Consider the following 11,866-nt stretch of genomic DNA (forward strand, 5'->3'; position numbering starts at 1 on the left):
ATTATTTTACTGTCCATGTATATCTCCCAAAATAAATTATCATTCAGATATGAATACAGTTGAATTTAAAATAATTAAAGGAGGATCATTGTTTCCTTGAAGAAGGTTTTTGTTCAAAACAATTTGGTGCCATTATTTCTGTGGCATCTCCTCATCATCAAGCTATACTGCTGCAGGGAAAATGAAAAGACGTTTATAATATTGGAACAGTGTCTTCATAATTTTGCCTACTCATGTGATACTAGAACAAAAGGAAAAGCAACCTTGAAGCTAGAATGGCCAAACAGTGCAAGAAGTTTGTCTTTCTTCTCTCAAGCAGAGTTCAGCTGGCTCTGTGGAAAACGAGTGGAGCAAGAGCACTTTGCTTTAATAGGAGCTACCAGATCTGCACGTATCGCTATGGATCTCCTTTAGGTACCTGCTTTACTTTGGGTGCAAGTGCAGGAGATTTATAACTTTACCCCTCTCTGACACCAGATCCCATTTTTCTGCTGGCCATTCCGGAACCTTTCCCAGCAGATTGTGACAATATTTGTGCCAATGGTGCCAATATTCTGCAGTCTTAAGAGGGAGTTACTGTGCCATGAAACTGTTCAACTGTCTGCTTAATAAATCCTTTATATGTAAATATTCTATTCTAAGTGTGTCTCAGCCTTTCCATAGTCAACAAATTTGCATTGTGAGAGAAGGTATTTCTTGATTATTTCAATTAATGTCCCTTGTGACTTTAAAGTTCACTGGTTTCCAGATGTCAGCAAATAAAAGATATGGCCTGGATTTTGTGGTTGTAGCGATGGTGTACCAAATAGTGTTTTCCTTCATTACATTGAAACTGACAGCAGCATTGGAGTGCACACATATCTGGTTTGTTACGGACTTGGTGAAAGTCCCTTTAAGATAGTGTGTGTGGCGTGCTTACATCAATAGAAGATAAAGGACGTAATGATGTTGTTGAAGAGGTCAGAAGAAGGGGGGGAGAGAGAGAGAGAGAGAGAAGGGAGAGAGACACCAGCCTGCTAGTGTTCTCTATCGATGGATGAGAAACAATAACTGTGTCTGCCACAGAAATCCATGTATGGAAATTGGAAGTAATCCAGTGGAGTTCACTTTGTTGCTGACAGGTATTTGTGTGGACAACCACGTTTCGGATGCTTTTCAGGGTGAGGAAGTCACTACCGAGTAAACACTGAAGTGTTGTTTGGGTTCCATCGTGGAACATTTGGACTTCATAATTACTCTCTCTATGTTTCTCTATGTCTACGTCTTATCTTCAGACAACGGTGGTTGTTGAAGAAGCCTTTGCTCATGTTTCACCTTATGGCTTGCGGAACTGAACTTTAAGAACCATTCCTGAACTTGGAGTTTGGGACTTTGCCACACACACACGACGAGTTTAGTTTTTGGGGTTAATGTTCAAGGTTTAACATTTTCTCTTGAATTCTAACATACTAACATGTTTACTTCTATTTTTCGTATTATTATAAGTAGTGATTAATAAAATAGTTTTTAACACTGAATCATGACTCAGTGTGTCTCTTTTGCTGCTGGTTCATAACAGGTTAAACATCAAAATCTAGAAGTTGCTGCCATTGATTCACTGTTACTGCTGATGCTGTGCTGTTTTATAACCTTGATTTCCAATCAAGGGAAATGAGTGATCTGATGAAAATTTAAGGGAATGCATCCTCTTGGCAAGCTCTTTGGCTGCATGCCATTGAAAGCATGCTGTTTCTTTCAGTATGCTTTTGGGTGCATTATTCCTACAAGAGGTTAGCTCCCAGTGGATTAGGGGTGGGGGCGGGGGGGTGGGGGCTTCCTGAAGGTAAGTGGTTCACAAGCTATTAATAAACTGGTCACTTCAGTTGCTGCTTCCTGACTTCCTTGCAAATCAGATGTGTTTTGAAATCTGTAATGTTTACTATCAGAAGAAAATTGTTTAAAGTTGTACTAAATATAGCCAACATTTAAATCTGTTGCAAAGTCGTGCATTAAGTAATCTGCCATATTGTCCCATTTCATTGGCCCTTTCCAGCTCGAAGTCAGCCTGAGGCCCCAGGTAAGTTCCAATCTACAGATGAGTTTGCCCAATGTAGCAATGTCCCCATGTGTTGCATTGTGCTCTCGTCAATTACAGAACACAGGACTAAGCCTTGGTCTGATGGCCAAAAGCCAGTGATGCACTTCCAGCTCGTAATGGTACTAACTGAATCACTGGTGTCTGCCAATGCATGGGCTGTAAGAGGACCAGAAAGCTGACTGGAATAGGTAACTAGCAGTTTATGCCTGTTTACAGAGCTTCCAATTAAAAAAAGTCTAAGTGTGCTCATAGTTGAGTAGCTGCCGGTGGGCCTTAACAAGAAATGCCCAGAATATTTTCAAACTATTCTCACTGCATATAACCCTGGAAAAAGTTACTTACTGTTGGATGAGGCTTTAAATGTTTATTAATGGAATTGTAAACTCTAGCTTTATAGCTAACTTTATACTCCAAAGAGGTCAAAAAGGACAAATTCAAGAGATTACTAGATAAGCATATGGAGGAATTTAAAATAGAGGGATATGTGGGAGGAAGGGGTTACATAGTCTTAAGCGAGGTTTAAAGGTTGGCACAACATCTGTGGGCCGAAGGGCCTGTATTATGCTGTACCGTTCTATGTTCTATGTATACATAAGAATTGTAATTCTCTCAAAAAGGTTTCAAAATCTAGTAGTTCAGGTTCTGCCTTACTCTGATGTGTATGTTTCAATCTTTATTTTGTACTTTGTAAAATTCCCACACCACAGATCACTAAATTTTTTTTGGATAGTTTTCTTTGAGGTCAACTGTAAGCATTCTTCTTTCATTCACTACAAAACACAGGACAAAATCTTAGCTTGACTATATTTGTGCTATTTTCTGTCCTTTTGATTGTTCCTACTCATGTTAAGCTTGGTCATCAGGTTTTGCCATAAAATTCAACTTTACAGCCATGTTGCCAAAAATGGTGAAATCATTTGCGTGTGGAAAGTAAAAATGTTAGAGTTACCTCCCTTCATATTTCAGGTGTTTGACGTGGATGAAGATGGATATATAAGTGAAGATGAGTTCTCCCATCTTTTGCGATCTGCATTCAGTGTGCATGATCTTGATGTTTCTGAATTGTTCAAAACCATTGATGTAAATAATTCTGGAAAGATTTCATATGGTGAGTAAATGTTAATTTTGCAGTTTCCAGTGATAAGAGAATATTTTTATTCCTCTTTGATCAATTTTATTCCCACCCACCCATCTATTTGTACATTACATTTGACATAGCAAAATTGTTCCAAGCTGCTATTGTGCCAGCTGACCAGCTCTATCAAAAATGTAACTTCAAAGAAGTTTCTTAAATGTGGTAGAGAGGTAGAATGATTTAAGAATATAATTCCAGAACTGAGGGACTTGGCAGCTGAAAGCATAGTCACCAGTGGTAGAGAGTTAAATTTAAATTAGAGCACCAATATTTGGCAGGTCATAGAGCCTGAGGATATAAAAGCCATGGGGAGAGGTGTGATAGAAAGATTTGAGAGCACGGATGAAATATAGAAATTTCAGTAACTATCACGTATTGTGTATTCCTTTGCATTTTTTATTCTCTGAAATGTTTTATCTCCCTGTTCTCCAACTTATATTCTATTTGGTTTTGTTTGTACCCATCCAAAGATCCTTTGATATCGTTTTGTTGCCAATAATTTTATTATCAACCACACTGCCTAGTAATGTTGGCAGTGGTTAGCACTCCTCAAATTGGCAAATGGGATGGATGGCTTTGTCCTGTTCTGAAATGTCTATGATTTTCTCTATTCATAACCCAGCACATTGAAAACATGAGGTCAACATGCTACCATAACTGTCTTGTAAATTTTTTTGTAAATTTCCTTAGAAATCTCTGACCAGGTGCTGTTGTGTGCCAAAAATGCCTCCATCTGATATTCAAACTAAATGAAGGTGGTACCTATTGTCTGAAAAGATCTTTTCAAGAGTAATTTTGTTCATTTGTATAACACTCCATCAGAAAATTGAAAAATTAAAGCACCATTAATAGGGACTATTCCTAAATTGTTCATGTCAATGCTGGGTAAAAGTGATCAGATCAGGATACCTCTCCCTTAATAAATGTTTCCATGCTAGATCCAGATAGTTTGACAGCCTATTAAAGATCATTATTGTTAAACAGAATTCTTCAGCAGAATTTGTGGAGTCGTAAAGTCATACAGCACATAAACAAGCCCCTTGGCCCACAGTGTCCATTCCAACCATCAAAAACCCATCTATACTAATTTCATTTTCCAGCACTTAGACCATAGCCTTCCATGTCTTAGTGATTCAAATGGTCATTTAGGTGGTACTTAAATGTTGTGAGAGTACCTCTCATCTCCCCCCTCTCTGTCAATGTGTTCCAGATTGCAAACAGCTGAGTGGAAAAATTCTTCCTCGAATCCCATCTAAACAATCTACCAATTACCTGAAACCTATGACCTCTGGTTTTATACACCTCTGCTGTGAGGAAAGGTTCCTTACTATCTACTTGGTCTATTATAACAGCTCATTTGTATACCTCATTCAGGTCTCCCAACCCTCCAAGGGAATCTAACTCAGCCTATTCAGTTTCTCTTCATAACTGAAACACTCCATCCCAAGCAACATCCTAGTGAATCTTCTATGGACCTCCTCCAGTGCAATCACAACCTTCCTAGAATATGGCAACCAAAACTGTACACTCCAGCTGTGACCTAACTGATGTTTTAAAAAGTTGTACCGTATCCTTCCTGCTTTTATGATCTATGTCCTGGCAAATGTAGCTAAATATCGCACATGCTTTCTCAACTATTTTCAAGGATCCTTGGACTTGCACACCAAAGTCCCTCCATTCCTCAGTCCCCCCCAATCAATCCACCATTCACTGTGTGTGGCTTGGTCTTATTAGTTTTCCCAAAATGCATCACCTCCCACTTACCAGGACAAAATTGCATCAACCATTGTTCTGCCCATCTTACTAACTCCTCAGTATTGTCTTGTAGTCTACAACTATTCTGCTCACTATCAATATCAGCATCAATTGTTGTTTCATCTGAAAACCCACTAATCATACCTCATACTTTAACATCCAAATTGTTAATGTATATAACAAACAGTAACACATATAACACGGGTCTCCACATAGATTTCTGTGCACACCAATGTCATAGGCTTGCAATCACAAAAATAACCTTCCATTTTTCTAACTTACTCTGGATCCTATGGGCACTAACCCTTTAGACTCCCAAGTGGGACCTTGTCAAAGGCCTGATTGAATTTCATGTAGATTATATCAATGCATTTTATAACCTCTCTGAAAAATTCATTCAGATTGGTTAGACAGGACCTCCCCCTGACAAAGCCATACTTGACCATCTTTAATTCATCCCCGCCTTTCCAAGTGTAGATTAAACCTGTTCCCTCGGAATTTTTCCCAATAACTTCCCTTGTGTTGCTGGATAGAAAGGATGCAGGTTTTGATGAAATTGGTTAGATTTCTGTGTCTGACATCAACCATATTTTGGCTTTCATTTGAAACTCTCATACTTTTGTCAGGACCAATCGTATAGAAACTAGAATATTTTTTTCAGTTTTGTAATTGATACAGGATATTAATACTCTGGTTTTGTTTATTTGATCCACTCCAATCCTACATAATGGAGTAAATGCATATCTTTTGGCATGTTGCCTTCATAATTTTGGCTGGAACTTGCTGACCTGGTCCCTCCAGAATTGCTGCTTCTGGTCTCTGACTATGCTTACCTGATCAGGATGCAGAGGGCCAATCTCACTCGCTGCCTTTATCTGTGACTTCATTGGTGTGGCCCAAGTGGTGGCAGGGTCCCTAGTAGCAGAGTGAGAAGCCCTGCCCCCAAAAGCCTTTGACAACCCAGTCCCCAGCCTTGCCAGCTGTAAGTGATTTTTCAAAATAGTTTATAAATGTTTGATGTTTAAGATTAATAAATAATTACAGATCAATTACAATTTTAAAAAGTAACCAAAATCACAAAAAATAAACACATTCAACTAAGACGAGAATATGTAAGAATTTAATTACCTTCCACTTTTCCTCCTAAATCTTTGCATTATATTCCCTCTTGAAGTCACTGGTGTTTCAAATCCAAGTGGCTGTTGTCCCAGAATAATGCTGGGGCAATCCCAACAAGACTGGCCTCCACCTCTGGACTCTGTGGAGGGTAAACTAATAGATTCATCCTTCCAAATATGTCAGTAAATCCTGGATTTCTGTGTTTGACAGTACATGTATGAAGGTTCAAGACTAACTGCAGTATAAATGGCTGCCTATAGTAATTCTGATCAGTAGTCAGCGAGTTCAAGACCTTTTTATCTACTACATATAAATCTTGGTATCTATAGTTTTTGCTTCAGAACAAGCTATAGGAATACTTTTCAAATATAGTAATGGACTGTGAATAATTCTGAATAGATACATTAGAAAACTAAAACCCCTTCTCAAGTCTTGGACCTCCCATTATCACTTTCCCCAAGTAGATCACTTTAAAGAAGATTGTTATAAAAATAAGCAAATTGGTAATGGGTAGTATCAATTGGAAACTTTTACTGAGGTTTATTTGTGCAAATTGGTCATACAGAAGCTGTATGTGTATGCATTTTATGTAGAATGACTAACTGGAGAAGGCTACCTCCTTAGTTCTCAAAAGAGGTACATAAAATAAATTGTTTGAACTGCTGAAAAATGTGGAAAAATAACAGAATCTTCATTTCATTTGTGGGTTGGGAGCTTTACTACATCACCAGTGATATTCAGAGCATTTTAAAGGAAGCCCTAATTATTGTGTTGATGGCAAGTGTATGATTATAACACTCTTATTTTGATACATGAGTTATCTAATCTCTAAATATTAAATCATACAGTTGGTGGCCAAATGCAAACTGTATTTGCTATCAATTGGCAAGATTTAAAACCACCTATCAGGAGAAATGCAGTGGCTGCTATGTGACAGATCTTTTCTTTAGTTTTAATATCTATTCCAGCTACAAAGAGTAAACCAGATCTTTATCAAACTGTTATCATATTTTCCTCAAGGATCTTAATTTTTTGACGTTGCTCAATCATTTTCCTAGAACTGGCCTATCCTAGAACTTATGCAGTGCTGAAATGTGACTCAATGAAACCTGTTAAATAAATGCCATTTTATATTCCCACTAATCACCCTCAGGCCAAATAAAGAGAGAGAATGTGATTTCTATGAAAGACAAACTTGTAATTATAACAATTCCATTTTGATTGACTATTATCCATGTATTTCCTGTTAAAAATGCAGTTATAAACAGTTGCAAAATAAAGCAGTTGTGCCCTAAATAAAAGGAAAATCTGGATTATCAGAAACTAATCTAGAGAAATGATGTATCAATTATTTCAAGAACATGTCAAATTATGATTAACTCAACCATTTAAAAATGATCTCAATTCTGTTTTATTAAGTTTGTAAGAAAATTTATTTTGAGGACAAGTTATTGTCAGGGAGCAGTGCATGAGGCAAAGTTCGAGTGCTTCTGAGGGCTCTTCATATCCACATCAAGATCTTCTTTCATCTGTCACTTGAACATATGGTCACATATCATTGCTGCCTCGACCATTACTCATTTTGTGGCACACCAGTGTTTTCATTTGAGGTAAACGCCTGGAAGAAGTTCTGAAAATCATAAGTGTTTCCCTGAGTATTGTATCTCTCAAGCCTTGTGGTGTCTCTAGAGTATCCTACAATAATATTTTGCCATTTCCATCCTCATTAATGGTGAAACATGCTTATGCATTTAGTGCTTAGAATCATACATCTGTTTTTTGACTCTTATTTCACTAAAGACATTCTGTCTCACCAGTGACAGATCTTTTCTTTAGTTTTAATATCTATTCCAGCTGCAAAGAGTAAATCATAACTTTATCAAACATGCAATGCAAGTTTCAGCTATGTGAGAGTTGCTTTCTAAATTTGTGGGATTTATGAGCATAAAGCAGTGTTAAATGCTTCTCTGTCTTTTCATTTAAATGTTCGCAAGGAGTTGTGAAGCACCTTGAAAGTGATTATCTTCTAATGAAACATTTGTTTTTATTCCTAGAAACATTTCGTGAATTTGCTCTGAAGCATCCAGAGTATGCCAAGTTGTTTACCACATACTTTGACCTTCAGCGGTATATGTCATTGCAGGCAGCAAATAATGATGATGATGATCTGGAAAAACAGCATAAAGTGCAGCCAGTCATTTCTGATGATAGTTTTGATAGCTTTAATAGCTCTGACAAAAAAGAGGACTAAGCTTGAATTACTACATTATATTCTGAAGAAGAGTTACAGAAATATCTATTTACATATCCAGGCAGAATTCTGAGATTCTGACAGTAAAATCTGCCAGCTTTTGTTATTGTACAAGGTCATGGTGTTCTACCATTTTATGATGCTTCATCCTATTTATATATTGATTTTTTTTTAATCAAATGCTCATGAAATGACCAAAATTTATTCTGGGCATTTTAATTTTGCTTTATTTAAATTAAAAACAAGTCAGAACCTTGAAACAACCTGCATTTATATAATAAATTTAACAAATTCCAAGGGTGTTTCAGCAAATAAATAAATGCAGAAATAAACGCTGGGTAGGGATTAGGAAGAGTCATGAAAAGCTTCACCAAAACTTTGAGAAGGCTTTTAGAGGCGGAGACTTAAAGCAAGGAATTTCAGTAGGGAATTGCTGAGATTAGTGCTGAAGCAGTTGAAGACTTTTCATATGAACAGATGGAATGAGCCAACAGACTACTTAAATATTCTTATTGCTGAGCTTTAGTAAACTTGCAGCATTTTTATGATTTAATACAAGTCCAGATTCTACACTTAAAGTAGGTGAATCATAACTTGCGCATATTTTCCTCTGATATTTTAATTTGCTAATATTTCAGCTGTAATGATGTTATTGTGCCTTTAACTATGCAAAAAAATCAAGTTATTGTAGGTAGATAACACAAATGAACAATAAATTAATTTAAATTTGAAAAGATCAATTTTTAGAAATGCAGGTTTACAGTTATATTGAAAGTCAACTGTCAGGATCAACAAATGTATTTCTACCATGACTGCTGAATTGTATTGCCATCTTTTTTTAGTTCTGCTCCATATTTTTTGGTATTGAAAACTAAAGAAGAGAAAAACTGGATGTAGGTAACTGCATTGTAGAATCTATACTTCACCAGACCATGATGAATCCTAATTTTTCTTCTTTGCAGTGATTTAAAAGAAACCTATATTTTTTTGTTTCTTTCCTCATTGCAAAATCATCTGTTGAATTTCATAAAATGTACCTCTCATGGATACAGATTGAAGAGGAAACCAAGCCACCCCATAGTGTTTACCGAGTTTGACGTGGCTTATTGACTTTTAAAACAGATTCTAAATTAGGACACATTTTCTCTGTGTGCATATTGGTCTCAATACTATTCAAAGCTAATTGAGCTGCTAGATTCTCCTACAAAAAATAAAAGGTTTATTTATAAGTTATGAGAGGTCTCATACCCATAGCCACAACCCCACATTTATTGGGAGCTGGAGAATAATCATTATAAACAGGGAAAGACCATATTTTCACTGTTTTCCTTCAAAGCAAGAGAAATTTAGATATCAAAAGCATCTGTCTACTAACATTCGATAATTCTTGTCATGTTTTTTTAAACATGAAATGTTTAGTGTACACTTTTCACATTGGTCACAATATTATTGTAATTTGGATACTCAGTTAAATCAAGCTTGATTGACTATCCAAGCTTTGAAGGGAAAATGCTGCAAAAGCAAATTACATCTCCAGTTCAATTCTAAATTGCAGTATATCAATAGGAATGATTTTTTAACAGATGTTGGTGCTGCATAAATTCACAAGGGGAGTTTTCAAGAAATTAAAAGATATTGTTAAGTGAAGCACACTGGACTATTGTTTACAGAAGAATGGAAAGCTTCTTACTGGAAAAGTTCATAAAGCTGAAGACTACTCGTATGACTTTTCCATGCTTTTATGTATGATAATATTGCTTTGCACATATTCAAAGTTTAGGGAATGAGCAATACTATATGATTTAAATGTAAATAAATACTTTGGTGATTTTACTCTGAATATTCATTGTGTGATTTCTGCATTTGAATCAGTAGAAGAATTGAGAACCTTGCGTAGTTTTCTGTGTTACTTAAAGATATGGTGGTAATTGTTAAATGTAACCTTGGAAAAATGTCCCTAAATCACAAGGGTTGGGAATCTGATACAACATCCGAAAAGTAAAAAGGTCATAAATGTATCATATACAGACATAACCTCCAGTACAGGCAGTCCTCTGGTTCCATTCCTGAGAACTGTCCATAACCTGATTTCTCCATAAGTCAGAAACATTGTTTTCTATAGTAATCCATATCGTATCAACTTGTTATACTTCTTTTCATTTAATCAAATAATCACCCTAATATTACCCATAATTAAACTAATGGAATATATATACTGCATCCAATCATTAATGAATTACCATGACATATTATTAGCTTGAAAAATGCTTTAAGAGTATATGGGAGAATTTGTGTAAAGTCAGATTTCTGTAAGGTTATGCTTAACTCAGGGTGCCCCTGTATTTGTAATTAAATGTGGATGTACAATCATTTAAAATGTGCCAGGTGTATCAATTGAGTTTATTTATTTTGTATATTTTTCAAACTGGGTCACATTGTATAATGAATTACACTCTGTAACAGTCTAAATATATTGCAGAATATAATCAGTTAATTATTCTGGGAATACAATAAACCAATTATTGTATCAAGAAGTTTAAAAAAATTGTTTATCTGAATAATATTGTAAACTCTATTTTGTCGACAACTACGTGCATTGGTTGGATTTCATGAATATTGGCTTAACAAAGACCTCTGTGCCTTTTCAACTTTCTCTCTGGTCTTTAATTTCAGAAATTAGTTCAATTTGGGACAGATTTGATTTTAAATCTTCATGTTTGATTGGATATCAAAGAAGGCATGCAACCAGCCCATTTCCTTATTTTCTTTCATGCTCCTATACTTTGATGTGATGCGGGGCTTAATAGGGGTTAGAGGAGTCATCTTGGGATGAAAATGTTTGAGTAAAGTCCTTCTTTTACAATATTTTTATTAAATCCATTAAAAAATACAGAGTACATGCATCAAAAAAGAGAGTAAAAATACTACTGAATACATTGTGTTAAATCATACTTAAGATCACAATACTCTAAATTAATAATCACATAATAAAGGGAAAAGAATTGAAATATTTTATTAAAAAAATCTACTCCCACTATCAAAAAACGAAGCTGTCTGATGGAAAAAACAAGGAAAAACCCTCAAAAACATAACAGTGTCAGCCAATATCTGCATTTTAGTCACCAAATCAGAGATTTTGAAAATAGTTCAAAAAAGGTCCCCACAAAGTTTGGAAGTCTAAGATTCAAAAACTGAACAGCGATTCTTCTCTAGATTCAGTTATGACATAACATCCCATAACCATTGAGCATGAGTAGGCAGAGTAACTCACCCAATTTTCAAGTTGGTTAATACTTCGTCATTATGTGCCCGTCATTCTCTCCTTCAATTTAAAGTGGTCCATAAAGATAAGCTATCTAAAGATAAACTATCACGTTTTTATTCCGATATATCTCCTTACTGTGACAAATGTAATAACGGAGTGGCTTCTTTAATTCACATGTTCTAGACGTGTCAGAGTCTTAAAAAATATTGGACAGAGGTCTTTCATACTTTTTCTATACTTTTCAAAATAAATTTTAAACTTAAT

General features: G+C 35.7%; 1 protein-coding gene across 1 annotated transcript in view; it reads left to right on the forward strand.

Moving 5' to 3' along the window:
• Positions 1-10,960, forward strand: part of lpcat2 (lysophosphatidylcholine acyltransferase 2) — a 54,693-nt gene extending 43,733 nt beyond the window's left edge. The window contains exons 13-14 of the mRNA XM_052028650.1: positions 3,044-3,185; positions 8,141-10,960. Coding sequence (XP_051884610.1) covers positions 3,044-3,185; positions 8,141-8,337 — 339 coding nt within the window. The 3' untranslated portion in view covers positions 8,338-10,960. The remainder of the gene's footprint in view (positions 1-3,043; positions 3,186-8,140) is intronic.
• Positions 10,961-11,866: the final 906 nt, after the last annotated feature.

The sequence above is a fragment of the Pristis pectinata genome, chromosome 13, assembly GCF_009764475.1.
Source record: "Pristis pectinata isolate sPriPec2 chromosome 13, sPriPec2.1.pri, whole genome shotgun sequence".
NCBI classification, from domain to species: domain Eukaryota; kingdom Metazoa; phylum Chordata; class Chondrichthyes; order Rhinopristiformes; family Pristidae; genus Pristis; species Pristis pectinata.